The sequence below is a fragment of the Protobothrops mucrosquamatus genome, unplaced genomic scaffold (assembly GCF_001527695.2).
Source record: "Protobothrops mucrosquamatus isolate PMUCROS unplaced genomic scaffold, P.Mucros_1.0 scaffold72, whole genome shotgun sequence".
Taxonomy (NCBI): Eukaryota; Metazoa; Chordata; class Lepidosauria; order Squamata; family Viperidae; genus Protobothrops; species Protobothrops mucrosquamatus.
In genome coordinates this window covers 186,404-205,655 of record NW_015386450.1, presented here as the reverse complement: position 1 = coordinate 205,655, position 19,252 = coordinate 186,404, and the positions used below count along the sequence as shown (strand labels likewise).

Sequence of the window (19,252 nt, the reverse complement as noted above, 5' to 3'; positions counted from 1 at the left end):
AAACATAGAGACCTAGTCATCTGACATTCACTGGGAACTTGATATACCACAGGACTCTGCAGTCTGTTGATGTAAGCTGATTATTAAGATATATTGTTGGTTTGGCCCAGTTGTTGGACCTCCAACCTTTGCATTCCACACAGGACTAGGCAAACACCTGCAGCTGCCAAACATCTGTCCCTCTCCAGTACCAGTACTTTGACCTGAGAGTGAGAATGATCAGTTCAGTAGTCTAGTAACAGTAATTTCTGTCTACTGAAAACAACTTTTCCTAATAACCGTGCTGTGAAGATACTCCCTTACTAATATGATGGATTTCCAAAAAGTTAAACATTATGGTTTATAATGTTTATAATGTTTGCCTTCCATCGTGGTCTCTAAGTCTAATCTTTCCCAAGATGGCCTGGAACACCTTAGATACTCTGCTGGTCCTATTTGTCATACTTACTCCCGCACTTGGATGGCTTTGCGGAGATTCCCAGATTCAAATTTGGAAAAGAATTTTAAGCAGTTTTGTTGATCTGACTGTAAAGACCTGAAACAAAAGGCAACACAATTAGTGCAAAGCTGACTGAGAAATAGCTAGCCCTGTTAACCACTGAAGAAGTTAGCAGAAAGCACTGGGACCCACAGAAACAGAGGTATTTCATAATCATTAGGTTCCCCATAGGTTTCTAATTCTATTTACATCCTTCCTTTTTGCTGGGAGAACAAGGTGGTTTATATAGAGATCACAGTGCATTTAACTCAGGGGTCTTCAAACTTGGCCCTTTTATGACTTGTGGACTTCAACTCCCAGAATTCCTCAGCCAGAATGCCTGGCTGAGGAATTCTGGGAGCTGAAGTCCACAAGTCATAAAAGAGCCAAGTTGGAAGACTCCTGATTTAACTCTATATCCACAATCCTACGAGGACGTTTGGGCTGATAGAACATTACTCCCAAAACTAACAGCAAGATTTTCATGCGAATCAGTGCTTGAACCTGGGTTCCTCCAGTTCACTACACCACCTTGGCTTTGTCTTCATCCTGTCTCCGGAAGAGGACCCTCCAGGGAAGATTTTATGAATGTGCAGAGGGGGAGGAAAGATGGCAAAAGTCCATGATTCGCTAACAATGGCCTCAACTACGGTAACAAAAATTTACTTACCCAGAGCTGTCTAAATTAAAGACAACTCGCTTGATTATATCTGCTGGCTGGACCACACGGCGGATGTCTTCAAATATTTTGGCCCTGTGGTAAGGAAAAAAAGATTGAGGTGGGGGTGAAGAACATGCTTGTTGGGATTGCTACCTTTTTCTTTCACTCTGGTCCTGTAGAATAGGGATCTCCCAACTTGGCAACTTTAAGTCTTATGGATTTCAACTCATGGCTGGCTGAGGAATTCTGAGAGTTGAAGTCTACAAGTCTTAAAGTTGCCAAGTTTGAAGACCCCTGGTATAAAACATGGGGAAGTATGTTGCAGCATGAAGTAGTCTTAACTTGACAGTCCTGTCCTATGCCCGAACACTTTAATCCATCCCCCAATTTAGATTTGCTCCACTCATCACAAACAGCCTGTTGAGGCACTCCTTGTTGAGTTGTGGGGAGATGTGTTCCCCAAAGGCATCACAGTGATTTCTGTTTTTCCCATGGCTCCAACTACACTTCCATTGGCCAACATTGCCTCGATATATAATTAGTGAGAGTGGTGCTCGCTATTTCCCCCACTGACCCCTTGCAAGCTTCCTATCTCTATATCTTTACTCTAGGTTTAGAAGTAAAGGGAGAGAAACTTACTTTTGGATGCCACATCTCCTTTGCTGTAAAGGCTGGCTGTAAGTAGGGGGTTGATGACCCCAGAGATCTGGGAATGCTAGTACTCTGTAGTCTGGAATGGACTGGGTGCAGTTAGCCCTTGCCATAAAGTACCTAGGTTTGTGGAAAGGGATATTCCCAGGGTGCTTCTCCAAAAGTTTTGTGACCATTTCAGAAGCTTCTATTCTCTCCTGGCAGCCAGGTCCACAGGAATTCATATGTTGGAACTGGGATGTCTGCCTGTTCTGCAATCCCTCTTGGGCTGTATGACCCTTACTGGAGACTGTGCCTTTTCTGAAAGTAGTCACCAAAGGTTCTGATTCACCAAAAGTTCTTTTTCCAGGTTCTTGAGGTTTCTGTTTTTTTCCCTCTCTGTGTACTGGCCTCTCTAAAGTCCTCTGGATCTGCTTTTCTTCTTCTTCTTCGATACTTTGGTCCCCTTCTCTACATTGGAGCTGGCACTTCAGGGAAATAGCACATGGAATGACATGGAGGCAGGAACTGGTCAGGGTCCCAGGGATGTCCACAGAATTCAGCTCATCTTTAAGCTCTATTTCTTTTTCCTTCAACTAGGAGAAAAACAGACAACCAACCATTATGGATCATTGCATAAATCAGATTTCTGGATGGATTGAAAAGTCAAAACCCCAGAAGGTTCTCACCTGAAAGTTATATTGAAGTTCAGGACACATGACCATATACTGATTCAGCTCCGATTCCGGTCGGTCCAGCTCTGGCTTTGACAGGAGCTTGTTAATATCCTTCTCTAGATCATCATCCTTTCAAAATAAGAATGAAAAATAAGGAAGAAACCCTCTCATCTTCACCCATAGTCTTGGCTGAAGCCTACTCCTATTATATTCCATATACTGCCACCACAATTATAACCAGTACAATAGGTAAGGAATGTCACAGGATATTTCTGAATGATAGCTCCTGACTTCCTAGACTTGAGATTCCTAGATGTATTCCCCAACATCTGGAGGCCCCAATTTTTGGACTGCACTTAGATAAACTCATTTGAGAGAGAAGGGGAGGCAGAAAGAAATACATAATCATTTCACCATGTATTTTGACTCACGTGTGGTAATTTGTGACAATAACAGGGGGTCATATCTATCCACAATTATGAAAAATAAGAAGCTAACCATAAAACAGATACCTATTGGTTGGCAATTTAACTTTGCATACATCCAAAAGTCAACCATCAGGACCTCTAGTTCAACATTATTTATAACAACAAGGTTAAATATTTCTATAACAGAATAAGTTTTTTTCTCATAAATAGCAAGGTGATGACCTTAACTATTTCAATGCGTACAATATCCCGCTTTTGCTCCACCATGGATTTTGCAGTAACATATGCTTAGACCCTGGTTTTCTCCTATCCAGACAAGAGTCAGACTTAAAACCAGCTTATTGTAAATAGAGCAGTTATTATAATGTTCCGTCAGACTTTGGCCTGATCTGAATCTTGCTTAGAAAAGCAGTTTTACGGCTGATTGGGGCTTTGAATCTCTTAGAATATCTGGCAGACATTCAGAAAGGACGAAGCATCCCTGCTGATATCTCCTCCAATCATTCATCTATTAAAAGTGTAATGAATTAAGGCATGGCTATCAAACACATGGCAGCTTGCTACAAAATAAAGTTATTTACTTCCTCTTTATTTTCAGCATCTTCATTATCACAGTCTTTCTCAATCTCTTCCTCAGCGTCTTCATCAAAATAATCTGCAAAGAAAAGACAATGAAACCAAGAATCAAACTGTCCAAAGAAGTGAGCTGTTTCCCACATGGGTGACTCGGACATTGATAGCATCCACAACACACACAAAAAAATAAGTCTCATTAGAGAAGAAACAATATATGCATTTATAACGAAGAAAAAAAGCAATATGCAAAACAAGACAATTTAACCAAAATCACAAGCATGCACTTGAGGGTAATTTGCAGGCATCCTAAATAGAATTTGCTGTCTGCTCAACTATTTTTTAAATCTTTTATTCAGATGACATAATTGCAAGAAGTTATTACCAACCCTGCATGTTTGGTTTTTTTTGTCTTGGTTTATGGTGTGGAGCTTCAACCATCCTGCTAAACTACACATCAACTTCCACCATACTGCATGAGTTTCTTAAATCTCAGAGTTCTCCTCTTTCTCCGAGTAAGCAGGCATAGAGTTCATGAGGGGAAACCATCTCTCAAGACAATACTATCATCAAATTAGTTCCCAAAATGATTTAACTACTTCATTCCATCTTCCCTTCTTGGTTGGAATTTTAATTTTCCCTGCCACCTTCATCCCCACCCCACTTCTCCATCAGCAAGCATGTTGAAGGTGTACAATCTTTATTGGCTTTATTGAGAGAGGAGAATATTTGTAGCTGAAGGTTGAGATGAGGGATCCTAGGTGCTCTCTGCGCTTGGTGGTTTTGTTGCAGACGTTTCTTTACCCAAGACCATCAGCGCACTGATGTGGTTACCTAGTTTGGTAATGAAATGTCTGCAAGAAAACAACCAAACTTGGAGAGCACCAAGGACCCATAATTTATTGGCCTTGTTTGGCATAATCTTCTTGTGGAGATATTTTGCCTCCTGTGGAGATTTATTCTTCTCTAGTTTAACAAAGAGAAGGATGAGGGGGGACATGATAGCAGTGTTCCAATATCTCAAGGGTTGCCCCAAAGAAGAGGGAGTCAAGCTATGCTCCAAGGCACCTGAAGGCAGGACAAGAAGCAACGGGTGGAAACTAAGCAAGGAGAGAAGCAACCTAGAACTAAGGAGAAACTTCCTGACAGTGAGGACAATTAACCAGTGGAACAACCTGCCTCCAGAAGCGGTGAATGCTCCAACACTGGAAGTTTTTAAGAAGAAACTGGACAGCCATTTGTCCGAAATGGTATAGGGTTTCCAGCCTGAGGAGGGGGTTGGACTAGAAGACCTCCAAGGTCCCTTCCAACTTTACTACTACTACTACTACTACTACTACTACTACTACTATTATTATTATTATTATTATTATTATTATTATTATTATTATTATTATTATTATTATTATTATTATTATTATACAGCCTGAATATTTTCTTTTTCTTCTTGGGACTTTGGAACAACTTACCTTCAGGTCTGGGGAGTGAAAGTTCTGTTTTCCCAGGAATGGGAAAAGAATAGGAACTGCTAATTGCAGCTGAAGGAAAGGGCATCTTTGGATAGGTTTTCCTGAGGATCTGAGTCACTGTATTGACGATAGGGTCCAGAGTCTTGCTAAACAGACTGTCCTAAACAAGAGCAAAAAATGAACATTCAGATTATCCTTTTTCCTCCGGCTCAGGTAGCTCCACCGACAAAGAATCCAGCTTGATGCAAGGGACTTATTCTGTTACATTAATTATAGTAAATGTGATTATTTCCCATGTGTTTAATAACTACTCTTTTCTATCAAATTAACAGTTACAACTTGGCAGCCATTGTTAAAAGGGATCTGAAGGCCGTAGGAGTGGTTTTCAGGACCACGAGCAACAAAACTGTGCTACTGGTTTATTTGTTGATAAATAGATGTTTAGGGCTGCGAAGCATAATGTGTTCACTTTGCAGAGCGCCTGCATTCCAGAGGGGGTTGACAATTTTTTGCTCGAAACAAATGGGATGAAAAACCAATCACATTCTTATGTAGATGGTCATCACACAGCTTAGCAAGAAAGATATATGATGGCTGAGCTGTTCTCTTTTCTTTTCTCCAGAGACCACAGTGTGTGAGCTAGCAACAAAAATTCCAACACTACAAAAAGCTACACTTTTAAAATGTTTTTTTTTTTTTTTTTTTTTTTAAAAAAGAGTGTTCTGATGATAGAGGACATTTGGCTCTTGGGATGAAAATCTTTTAATTTGTTGGAAGTGCTGAGGAGGTGCTTATCTTAAGATCACATCGTAACTATCATTTCAGGGTCCCCTTCATGCAGATTTTCTTTTCCAGCTTTAGAGTTTGGAATTAACTCAGCTTGCTTGTGAAATGGAACCAATATAATAAAGATGCAGTTTGCTAGTGTGACCAGCTAAGATTGTGCCTATTGCTTTATCCCTCGATCCAAAGTAGTCCGAGATGCAAAATCCGTAACAGGATTAAATATTTTAAGATTAACCAAAAAAAAAAAAAAGCTCTGGGGTCAAATGCATATTTGCAACACTCCCTCTATTTCTAAAGGGAGATGGAGAGAATTTTGTCTGCTTTGCATTTTTGAGCGAACAAATCTCATTCGTATCTTTTGGACAATTATATGTTTCAGAACAGTTACACTTCTCACTTGTCTGAAATTTGGTGAATACAGTGTCAAGGAAAGCTGCACAGGAGAATATGTAGGTTTGAGGACATTGCATATTAAATGGACATTTGATAATAAAAAAAACCCAATACCGAAATAAATGTGAAATTCACACGTCAAAAAAAAAAGGCTTACAGATGCAGAACTGAGATAGAAAAGATTGAATGAATTATTTATCCATAATTCTAACAGGAAATGTTACACGATTTGGGAAGCATTCTTTTAACTCATCCCTTAAAACTGGATTAGTTAATAAGGAAAATAAGACGCAGCCTGTAGACTACCTAATCCAAGTCTAACTGTAAGAGCAAGAGATCATAAATATAAACGTCAATATTTCATCCTTGGCTATGAGTTTCTTTTGATCACAGTCCTTCCAAATTTGGTATTTCTATTTAAATGAAAATAAATATGCAAAATCATTACATAATAATTACACTACATTTTCCACAGGGCATGTCTGTTTTTAAGCGATGTTATTCATCTTTGGGACAATTTTTAAGTGGCCATTATGGATCACGTTTAAAGGAGATAAATCATATGGAATGCCTTGGCAACTACAAAGTCCTAACTCATTAAAGCCACATCAGGTGTCTTGGAATGTTGACTGAATATATATTATAGATCAGTTTATCATTAAGGCAGAGAACTTTAACCATAGCCTGTAAGTCACAGTTTAATTTCAATTAGTTCACCTAAATGTGGTTCATCTTTCAACCTGAACTACCTGTTATTGATCTGTCAGGGACAATCTCTTGAAGCAACCATTAACCAATAGCAGACAATATTGGTAGCTCAGAGTTGAACTGTGGGGCTCAAAGGGCACCAAGGATCCCATTAACCCCAACAATTCAAGCAAGATTCTCTACTTGCCACTGTTTTCACCATATATGAACAAATAGGGAAGAGGATTAATTGGGGTCATTAAAGGGAAAGAGGACAATCTAGCTTTTCCCCATAGTGTGTGGCTACAACCCAATAGGTAAAAAAAAAAGGTGTCCCAATATGTTCAGGTGAAAAGCAGCTCAGGGCAAGCAGGAGACAAGCTATTGCAAAGGCAACAGGGATATATAATCTCAGAAGTAGAAGAAGTGGGTCTACTGGCAGGGTGATTAACCATCTTTTTTTTTTAATTTTTATTGATTTTTCAATTAAAAACAATAATATAAATATGATGCATTTAATCACAATATCAACCAAGAAAATAACACTACTCAATACATTCACGGAAGTGTCCGGTGTCCCCCCCTGCACCCCCCTCTTTCACTTTCCACACCTTCCTCCCCCCAAACCTACAACCTCTCCTCCTTCCTCCCTCTCTACCTACCTCCCTTCCTCTCTCAACCATCCCGTCTGGTGCAGATGGGGTACCCACCGGACACCTCCTTAAAAAATCACATATAAATCTACAATACATCCATTTATATACCTATCTATTCCCTTTCCCCCCTCCCCCCCAGGACTTCCCAGAGCTGATCCAGGAAATAAACACACAATAATCCAATTCTATCAAACCATCATTTGATACAATTGGCAGGCTAGACCTCAACTTTGTTCTCCAAAGCACCAGAGGGCAGGATGAGAAACAATGGTTGGAAACTGATCAAAGAGAGAAGCAATCTGGAATTAAGGAGAAACTTCTTGACAATGAGGACAATCAACCAGTGGAACAGCTTTGCCTTCAGAAATCGTGGGCGCTCCATCACTGGAGGTTTTTAAGAAGAGACTAGACATTCACCTGTCTGGGATGGTATAGGTTCTCCTGCTTGAGCAGGGGGCTGGATTAGAAGACCTCCAAATTTCCTTCCAGCTCTATTCTCTATTCTATTCTATCTCTAAGGCTGAGCTAAACTCAAGATGTTACCCAAACATGGTCACTGAAGGTTTGCTTACCTGAGATGTTCTGAAAAGGATCTCCATGCCATGAACAAGAAGGAAATTTTCTCTCCCGGAGCGGACATTGGTGATATGCTTGAGACAAAGCAAAAGACCCCTCCGGATTAGAATGTAGTTATTTGAAGTGTCTCGATGATGCCAATCTTGATATAAGCAGAGCAACTGACAAACGTAGCCTCTTTGCACAGCTCGGCGACTATTGGACTCTGAAAGCAAAGAGCCAACTGATTGAGCAGCTACAGGAAATGTCTACAGTTCAGTTATTAGACATGAGTGGGGAAACTTTGGTTCCCTGAAAAGATGAAAGGAAAGTTAGCTGACTTGTCCATCCAGAAACCACAGAAGCTTGAGAAAAAAATCAAACGCAAAGGAACCATTCAGGAGGTTGGCTTTCCCTTCTCAGGTGAACTTTTAAAACAGGAGAGAGTAACTTGCCTCTTGTATCCTTTCCTTACCTTCGGGAAGTTGTGTTTTCTCTTCCAGCGCTGGCTGAATTTGGAGGGTAAGCTAGGATCTATGAAATGATTTACAGAATAGATTCTGTTGCATTTGAGGGACCAGAATCAGTGTGTGTGAGAGCTTGGTTGGTAATAAGTGTGTGTAATTGGGCTATGTAGGGATGACCTAGGTCAGGGGTAGGCAACCTTGGCTCTTTTATGACTCGTGGACTTCAACTCCCAGAATTCCTGAGCTCAGGAATTCTGGGAGTTGAAGTCCACGAGTCATAAAAGAGCCAAGGTTGACTACCCCTGATCTAGGGAAACTGAGACCAGAGATACAATCTGTGGAATGGTCAAATAAGAGACAGCATAACCCGAAGCTAGATAGTAGGTGGGGCAAGAGACTCAGAAGAGACACACACACCCTGGTTTCTTGAGAGTAAAGGAGATGGGTAGAGAATTGTCCTTTTGGACTTGCAATATTCTGTTAATTTTCCAAGAACCCAGAAGATCCTGGTCAATGGCAGTGACAGCTTGTGAGCAGAACAAAAAGACACAGAAGACCCTTGTTTGCTTTGCAAATACTTTGATTGTTATTGTGAGCTGCCCAGAGTTGTGTTTTAAGATGGATGGGCATGCAAATCTTGTAAATAAATAAGTAAGGTTCATATGAAAGTTAGCAAGACTACAGGACTGCTGTTTTGGTGCACATAAGGTTATGAAATGGTAACGACGGGGGGGGGGGGATGTCAAAAAATGTCCTACATTTAGCAGTACTGAAAGCACCAGAACATGTTTGTGGTGGAGTACACAGTCCTTTTGACAAAAGCAAGGTGGATTTGGCTAAGCCTATCTTCATAAAATTGCCTGTTGAAATTCTGCAGTTTGTTAAGTTCACCAAATGCCTTAACTCACAACATACCAGAGATCTCAGCTAGGCCTGAAACAAAGACAGCTGCATTACAGAAACATCCTGACCTTATAAGTATCCTTTTTTGTTGTTATTATTGTTAAAAGGTCAAACTCATCAAAAGCTGTCAGAAAAAACGAGTAATCAAAGAGACTAGGGAGCAAACGCATTTGAATAGCAATCAGGAACAGCCATTCTGTCTGCCTGGCATCTGTTATAGGTGTCCTCTACTTTTCTAGCCTCCAAATGACAATATCAGATCGACTCACAGTTACTAATAAACCCCTTGTGTCACTGAAGGAACATGTTGTGTGCAAATTCCATTTGTCAAATCTCGGTTTGCTTCAAAGCTAGCCACCAATGCTTATGATATAATTATCTGCCAAGATTAGTGATCTTCATAACCATCTCCCCAGAGCTACAGAAGTATCCTTTTAAAAGAAAAAGGAAAGAAAGAATAATTCCTCTTCCCCTTCTTGTAAAAGAATTCTAGAACCAACCTCTCACACCTTTGTTGCTTATTCAATAAAGCGTGGGTAAACCAAACAATGGCTTAGTAATATAACCTATCTCAGATGTGATCAGTCCGTTAATACCTACACTGAGAAACAGAAGCCAGTGCCCAGAATGTGAATTTCTCAAAGACATTTGACTGGCCACTATGGAAACAGGATGCTAGCTTGGATCCATTTTTCTATTAATGCAATAAGACTCTTCTTACATCCTTTGTAAAATGCCCATTTAGCTAGGATTTATGCAGGAGGCAACATTTGCAATAAAAGCAAAATATGAAATGGGTTAAAATGGGAGAAAATATACTTTTGATCAAATATTGTCAATTGTTATTTGGTGCGATGCCTTCAAAGTGACATTTCCATCTTCCATACAGTTGTCATTTTGATGTGCTGAATCTCATTCGGTTGTTCTCTCCACAAGAAAAACAAATAAAGCAAAACAATGTCCACAAAAAATGTTACTGTTAAAGTTTTGAACTGATCCTCTTATCAATCCTAATTTAACTGCTCAATATGTGTGTACATTCGAATAGAAAAAAACTGGCTGAGAAAGGATAAAATGGGACCTGAACTACATCTTTGAAGAACTGCACTACTGTTGTTCACATTTTAATAATCTAATATGAAAAATAGCACATCCTTAGAATATAACGCTTTCTAAGAAAACTATTTGAATATTACAAATAATCAAAGCTGATAGATTAATCCAGGATGATAGTGAAGAAGGGCTGGTTCACACCAAATTGTCATCATCATCATTATCATCATCATCATTGTCATCATCAATCATCATCATCATCAAGAACAATGTCATCATCACAAATCATTGTAATCTAGTTAATGTTCATATTAGTCATGGTTTAGAACTCCCAATATCTGGGATCATACAATATGCTAAAACTAAACCAAACAGATCCCATTCTGACTTGGTGGCATGTTGAAAAGCCTTTTTATCCCAATGAACTTTCCTCACCCTAAACCTCTTTCAAGACTTTATCCTAGGAATAATCATCAGTATTATATAGCACAACTTTTATATGATATGGGGTTTACTAATATTTTTGTAACTATTCTATATGAAATATATCATTCTATAATCAACAGCCTACAAGCAAGAGGCTTTTGGCATGACAGCCTTTTTTGAAACTATTCAATAAATTGGCATGTCCAGATTTCCTAAATTGTACATTTTGTTCCTCAAAAAGTCAATGCAACTGGCTTCCCCAGTCCACATTTTTTTCCTGACACCACCAACCAAAGCCTCTGAGATCAGCTTCTACATGTTAATTACTTTCTAAGTTGCATAAGTTTCTAATGCTGGGAGAATGCTTCCTAGTTGACAGTGATAAATATGGCCAGCATCAGATTAAAATAACTAGCTGATAAACAAATTATTCACTAAAAATAAATACTGGATTACAGGTTTTGGAAAACTGGAATAGTTATGGTAAGAGCACCCCCATGTGGAGCAAAAAGAATACAGATTGTAAGGAAAAAAAGATTTGGAGTGTGCAGGAGAAAAACAAAGCAATAATATTTTAACTATCTCCTGAAGAATTGTATTGGTATCAACTCAAACGTTTACACTAATTTACAGAAGATTATATAACCCCATTTCCTGGTGTAAACTATAGCTTCCATTGCAAATTATAATGTACAATAAGGAAAATATAACTTTTTAAAAGTGCACAAACTCCACAAGGCTATGCTCCATGCCATGGTTACAGGAATAGAAATATCCTAGTGATGTCCTAGCTAGCCAAACCAGGACAAGAAGCAATGGATGGAAACTCATCAAGGAGAGAAACAACCTAGAACTAAGGAGAAATTTCTTGACAATTAAAACAATTAATCAGTGGAACAACCTGCCTCCAGAAGTTGTGAATTTTGGGAGTTGAAGTCCACAAGTCACAAAAGGGCCAAGTTTGAAGACCCCTGATATACACTAAGTAAGGTAGCTTTCTGAAGCATCTTTGCAAAATGAAAACTTCAGCACCATGGAAAGTGCACAATGTCATAGTCTGCCTTGTGATTCAGGACTTCAGACCCGCAATATTGCAAATCAAATCAAGTCAAGTCAAATCTTTATTGGGGTCATAGACCAGAATGGGCAATACTGCGATTAATGTCAGAGACAAGCTACTTGATGTGAATATATGAGAAACAGTGGTGGTTCAGAACACAAGTATCTCTAGTTCAGTATTTTGTTAGTTCATGGCAGGCTAGCTGAATTCGGAAAGCTCGCAAACAGAAAACACTGGCAATTGCTCTCTTTTATTCTGGTTCGTTGAGATCTTTTAAATTCTGACTTTTACTCCAAAGGTAATTTGAAGACATCAGTGGTACTAGCCATTAATAGCCACACATTTATCCTACATCTCTGTAAAGTCATCTAAAGGCATGCCCATTACTGCATCCAGTGGAATAGACTTTAAAAACCACATATACACAACTAACACAGATCAGAACAACTTAGGCAAAGGGGCTTTAGAAATTCCATCATTCTCCACCAACTTACGAATCACTTTTTACAACCGTATAATCCCTTAATTTGGGGTAGAATCAGGGCGACTGGATGGAGCTGAGCATTTACTGGCCAGATGTCCTTTCTGACACCATGCAGAGTTCAGAGCAGAATTTTTTTTTCTTTGTGCCCCAGGAGAGAAACATCTGCCGCTACTTAGGATTGATCTCTCAACTTTCTGAGTGGGAGGCAAACGTCTTCACCCCTAGGCCTCCATACCGCTCTTTCACCACCAACTTATATTTAAAAAAATAAAAAAAATAGGCTAAACCTCTTTGTGAGAATTTGGGGAAATGTCCAAAATTGCACCTGATTTGATTTTTCTTTTATAATAGCCATAGCACTTATATACTACTTCATAATGCTTCACAGCACCCTCCGGGCAGTTTACAATGTCAGCATATTGCCTTCAACAATCTGGGTCCTCAAAATAACCATGAAAGGAGAACAGCATGCGTTAAAAAGAATCAGATCTTCATGAATTTGAACCAGACAGTGGCCTGGTTTACCCACTGCTATGCTTTATTGATTAAACTACAATTTAACTGTCTGTTAAATGGAAATGGAACAAGTTACATTATGAGGCTGTACAATATATAAACTCAACTATTTTTTACTGACTACTAGTAACTATCTTAAAAAAGGCTTTTTTCCAATTTTTGCTGCCCAGGAATCAATGCAATTCACATTAATGCATGTGCTTTATCACCAAGCTATGCTCTGTGAATTCTGAATTTCTCCACCAAGTTCACATTATCCCATTTGTACTGACACCCCAACAAAAACACCCTGGCACATACTATTTGTTCTTTGCCTATTTGGGGTTTTCAGTGTCTTTTTTTTCGAGACTCAGAACTCAAACTAATATGCTCCATCACTGGAGGTTTTCAAGAAGAGACTAGCAACCATATTATAATAATAATAATAATAATAATAATAATAATAATAATAATAATAATAATAATAATAATAATAATAATAATAATAATAATAATAATAATAATAATAATAATAATAATAATAAAGTTGGAAGGGACCTTGGAGGTCATCTAGTCCAACCCCCTGCTCAGGCAGGAAACCCTATACCATTTCAGACAAATGGGTGTCCAGTTTCTTCTTAAAAACTTCCAGTGTTGGAGCATTCACCGCTTCTGGAGGCAGGTTGTTCCACTGGTTAATTGTTCTAACTGTCAGGAAGTTTCTCCTTAGTTCTAGGTTGCTTCTCTCTTTGATTAGTTTCCATCCGTTGCTTCTTGTCTTGCCTTCAGGCACTTTGGAGAATAGCTTGACTCCCTCTTCTTTGGGGCAACCCTTGAGATATTGGAACACTGCTATCATGTCCCCCCTCGTCCTTCTCTTCGTTAAACTAGACATACCCAATTCCAGCAACCGTTCCTTGTATGTTTTAGCCTCCAGTCCCCTAATCATCTTTGTTAATAATTTCACTAATGTATGCCTGACCAAAGTGTTAACACACAATGCTACCTCCACCCAATAATTTCAGTTCCCATCATGTGCCAAGCAGAGGTAAAACTAGCATTAAATCAGCAGAGTCTCCATGGAGATTCCCTGTGTTATGATATGGTAGCACTGAACACTCTTCCTAATTTTAAAAAATAAATAAATTTTCAAATACAGGGGAAATGGCTACAAAACTTCACTGATGCTAATGGAGGAATGTGTTGTTATTCTTTTAATCCTTACAGCTACACACTGGCGGTAAGATGGTTTATTTATTTAAAAGAAATCTAAAAGGAAAGCATTACGCCAACTACTTAATCCTAAATTAGACCAGGGCACCATATACTTAAAATATATTGCATTAAGTTAGGAACTGAAGCAGGATGACAGCTTGCACATTATCTAGGTTAACCATAAAAGAGAGGGCAATTGGGGCCAATATGAAAGAGGAGTATAAAGTAAGAGAAGACAATCTTCTCAAGGAACATCTCCTGTGAAAAATCTGGAAAAGGAATTTTTTCCCTCTCTCAGTAACACTGATCAAAAAAAAACAAAAAAACCCACCCTCCATTCTCATAGTTTTGCTTTAATGCTACTTCAATAATGTCAGATCCCTGGAGCTGGTGAATAAAAGAGAAGTATTTTTTTTTTAAAAAAAAATATGCTCCCATTGCTTTCCTCTTTCTTAATATCCAACGTTTCCATTCTAAAAGGTGAAGGTAGCACCAGAGTTGGCAGATTAAGATTTAAAACCTGAACTGAGGCATTTGCTCATCATAATAATCTGACCTTTCAATGCAGGTTGAAGGTTGATGCTGTCATGTTATTTGTGAATTGAAGACTTCAATCAGTAGATTTTAAATAGATCAACTTCTAGAGCTCTGAGTTTCTGTCACAAAAAGCACTCAAATCCTAATGCTCATAGCAGAATAACAGAGTTGGAAGGGACCTTGGAGGTCATCTAGTCCAACTCTGCTCAAGCAGGAGACCCAGTACCATTTCAGACAAGTGGTTGTCCAGTCTCTTCTTAAAAGCCTCCAGTGATGGAGCACCCACAACTTCTGGAGCCAAATTGTTTCACTGATTAATTGTTCTCACTGTCAGGAAATTTCTCCTTAGTTCTAGGTTGCTTCTCTCCTAGATTCCTTTGACTCATCAAAACCTGTGCAAGGATTTGGGGCAGTGAAAAGGAGGGTGCACCGGTGGGTGAGAGTGGAGAAAGACAACGTAGGCTTGTGATTTACCATCAGGAAGATTGATGAAGAAAAAGTGTTCTTCGGCTGGAGACAAAGCTTTATTAAATTCTGGTGATAAATGCCTAAGTTGTTTTGGGATGGGAGAAAGAGACACAGGATGATATAACACTGGCTTCAGGAACATTCACTCTTTGTGCAGGATTGTGCAAGGGCCTGTTCTTTCATTTAGCAGATCCTTTAAACCCTGCATAAATAAGGCTGCAGCTGAATGTCACCATAACTTAGCAATCTTCAGTGATTCTCCAAAGCTTTCTTCTCTGCCACCGGGAACCAAGATCCTGGTCTCCAAAATGTCATCTCACCTCTGCTTGAAGTCACACTGAACCCACTGGGATAGTAGTGGCAGCAGTGTTGCAAAAGGCCACCACCTTTTAGTGGGTTTGCTACATCAAACACTGGTATACATCAACATCAGTGTTGGTATACATCAACACTGAGAACTTATGCATCGGAGACAAATTCCTTGTGTGTCCAATCATACTTGGCTAATAAAATATTCCATTCCATTCTCCAGGGCCAGAGGCTGGATCATTCTTAGCAAATCCATTTTTGTAAAACTAATGCTATTAGAATGGTTCTTGGAGGAGAACCATTCCAATATTTCCAGCCTTGAACCTCCAAAGATTTGTGGACAAGAACTCCACATATCTCCAGTGTCAAGGTTTATTGGGGAAAAGGTTTTCCAGGAACTCAGCTAGAAGCCTTATTGAAAGATGCCGAAGAAAAACAATATTTCCTAGAATTTACTATTCAGGTATGATTCAAACCAGAAATCTGTTCAAATAGGCAATGTATTGCTGCTGCTTACACAATTCCCTGCCCTAGATTAATTATTCTAACAACATCATCCTTATTTACCATCATCCCTACTTGGGAAAATGCCCCCAAGCCCTCATATGTCCTATAGGCATTCTTGTAAAACAAAACGAGGGCGATAAATCTCAGTGCTTGAGTTGGAATAAGAAAGCAAGACATTTGTAAGTAGGGAACTGCTTGGCAGAGGGGAAAGAGCTAGACCAAGAATTAACCTTAGTTTGACTTCTGTCACAAAGGACTAGTCTCAAGCACCATTTTGTGACAAGCACCCACATTGGGCTGTCCAGATCCCAAGGATTTCTCCTGCCCTAAAGTGTTCTCCAAATCCAGGAGAAAACAGGTTGGTAGACCTGAGAATACGTACACTCTTTAAGAGATGGCATCTAGCATTTGGCAGGAAGAACTTTCTTCTTCTTCTTCTTCTTCTTCTTCTTCTTCTTCTTCTTCTTCTTCTTCTTCTTCTTCTTCTTCTTCTTCTTCTTCTTCTTCTTCTTCTTCTTCTTCTTCTTCTTCTTCTTCTTCTTCTTCTTCTTCTTCTTCTTCTTCTTCTTCTTCTTCTTCTTCTTCTTCTTCTTCTTCTTCTTCTTCTTCTTTTTTTTTTTATAACTCGTGTACTGTACCCTAAAGTGAGGCAAATATAGTGTGACATGTTCAAAGTATCCCATGTCCTCTGCACTGCATTTTTGCAGTCTCGGTGTCCTGTTGCAGTTTCAGAGGAGTGATCCTAATCAGAATGAAGGAGGGAAGAGATGGGGAGACTTTATACAAATGAGAGCATGTCTGTGTATACAGACAGAACAGGAAACAGTGCGTAGGGAGAGGAAAAAATGAGAAAGGTAGAAAAGCTTACTTGATTTCAACAAAGCTGCCAGAGCTTCAACTGCTGCCCTAAGGAGAGAAAAGGGGAGGGGGGAAAAAGGGGGAAAAGATCATTTTCTACCATAATTTCAGTAACCTTTGGCTTTCTAATTTCTCCTGTGGTTTCCCTCCCAGCAATTGCAAACTGATAGAAAGAGCTCCAAAGGAAAAGTTCTATTTTGGCATTCCTACCAACTTGGAAGGCTTCATCTTTAATGCTTGGTCCCATGAGACAATTAAACCCGGAGCCTTCGCATTATCATTAGCTGATCTGCACTGGGCATGTTGTACAACTGTCCAGGTAACTGGGGAAATATTTTATTCTTGATAGAGTGTCTTCAGATCTTATCTCTCCCTAATACTTGCCATCTTTTACTGGTGGTTTTGGCATTGTCAGATCAAATCTAGGCTTGGCTATTAACAGAAAAACAGAGTTGGAAGGGACCTCGGAGGTCCTCTAGCCCAACCCCCTGCTCAAGCAGGAGACGCTATACCATTTCAGACAAATGGCTGTCCAGTCTCTTCTTAAAAGCCTCCCGTGATGGAGCACCCACAACTTCTGAAGGCAAGCTATTCCACTCATTAATTATTCTCACCGTTAGGAAATTTTCCCTTAATTCTAGAGGTTGCTTCTCTTCTTCATTAGTTTCCAACTATTGTTTCTTACACCCCCCCCCAAAAGGAATTTTTCCATGTATTTTGCCAAGGAATGTGGATAAGGCAGGCTTGGAAAATAAACACTGTCCTAACTATACCCATGGACTCTGAATCTATTGGCGAGGTCAATTTTGGTCTACGAATTCATGGAGACCTAAACCAAACCCTAAGTGGATTTCTCCCCCAGGGAACTTGGATAAGGCAGGCTCAGAAAATATGCACCCTCCTAACCATACCCATGGGCTCTAAATCCATTGATGAGGTCCATTTTGCTGTCCGAATTGATGGAGACCTAACCCTGAGTGGATTTTCACCCAATTGGATTTTCCAGGAATGTGGATAAGGCAGGCTCGGAAAATATGCACCCTATTCATTTGAGCTGTGGCGATGAAGAAGGCTCTTGTGTATTCCTTAACAGCAATAACTAATAACCAAGTACTAATAACCAAGTACTAGAGCAGATAACATCAGCCATGTCACTAGAAGATAAATCACGAAACTGCATCTCGCTTATTTTGACCATGCCATGCAGGGGAATTCACTGGAGAAAGCAATTATGTTTGAATGAATTACCAGTGAAGGAAACCAGGCCATCAAAGAACACAATGGCTGGACACCATCAAAGCTGACACCAAGTGGAGCATGGAATGATTCAAAAAAGTAGTGCAAGATTGGAAGATGAGGGGAGATCTGGCCCACAGAATCATCAAGAATTGGACATGACTGAATAGATAACATCACCATCACATTAGTTTGGGAATGGGGAATGTATGCAGCTTAACATGGAAATGTTGGGGGTTTTGGTTTTCTTCTTGCAAATATTTTCTTACCAAATTAGATAACAACATCAGTGCTTTAGCATAAGAGTTGGGCTTGCTGGTAGTTTATGGGTGGTGGCTTTTCCCACCTGCCTTATAGTTTGTGAACCTGTTTCTGATTTGGCTTGATTGGCCGTATTGTTTCATCTTAAGAGTGTTCTTGATTGCGCACCCAGCAATCAACATATGAATAAGGGAGAACCAACGTAACAGGCAAACAAATGTTTGCAAGGAAAAAAATCAAGCTTAGCAAACACCAGAATCCCAACAATGGATAAGATATTTCTGGATATCCCCAAAATAGCTGGTAACAAACTAAGAGAACTATGTCCCCGTGTCCATGAAGTCACTTGGAATCAATCTCAGCATGAAACCGATACACCTTTAAGCTTTTTATAAACAAAGTCTGTGCTGATTCACGTTAACTTTGGCACCAATCCAATTACTGAGCTGCAGCCCGAAATAAATATTTCATTGCCATTCAATCATTTCACATTGCAAGTCCACTCTACAGCCAAGAACTGAGATTCTAGCGTTTCCCATCAACCTCTACCGTTCCAAGGCTACTCTTCCTTCCTTCTTTTAAATGCACAAATATTTTGGAGCCCTAGAAGCAAATGAATAACATATAGGAGCCAGCTGGGCTGATGTTTCAGTTCTAGCAATTTGCTGGAACTTTGCTGATTGGAAAACAGGGGTGTGATCACTTTCATTGGAGGGAGAGATATCAGCCAGATTGTTATTATTGAAAGTTGGCCAATGCAATATTAACCAGTTTGAGCATTGGGATGCCACCTGCTGGCACAACGATTACCACAATCTACATGTGGTAAACACTGAAAGCCTTGTGCCCAGTGGAGATTATAAATGAGGAACAAGATATAGGCGGCTCTAGCAAAGAAGGGAGAAGAGCATTAGCACTTCCCCACCACCCAGTCAAAAAGCCATTTCACATTCACTGGAAGGAAACAAAATCATTAGATA

The 19,252-nt window shown here is 39.5% G+C and overlaps 1 protein-coding gene across 1 annotated transcript in view; it reads right to left on the bottom strand.

The window, feature by feature from the left end:
- The window catches only part of AGBL1 (ATP/GTP binding protein like 1), a 134,995-nt gene that overhangs the window by 76,402 nt on the left and 39,341 nt on the right, over positions 1-19,252 (bottom strand). The window contains exons 6-13 of the mRNA XM_015812163.1: positions 16,786-16,823; positions 8,011-8,219; positions 4,917-5,076; positions 3,456-3,529; positions 2,459-2,575; positions 1,779-2,365; positions 1,149-1,232; positions 449-535 (exon numbers count right to left, since the gene is read on the bottom strand). Coding sequence (XP_015667649.1) covers positions 449-535; positions 1,149-1,232; positions 1,779-2,365; positions 2,459-2,575; positions 3,456-3,529; positions 4,917-5,076; positions 8,011-8,219; positions 16,786-16,823 — 1,356 coding nt within the window. The remainder of the gene's footprint in view (positions 1-448; positions 536-1,148; positions 1,233-1,778; positions 2,366-2,458; positions 2,576-3,455; positions 3,530-4,916; positions 5,077-8,010; positions 8,220-16,785; positions 16,824-19,252) is intronic.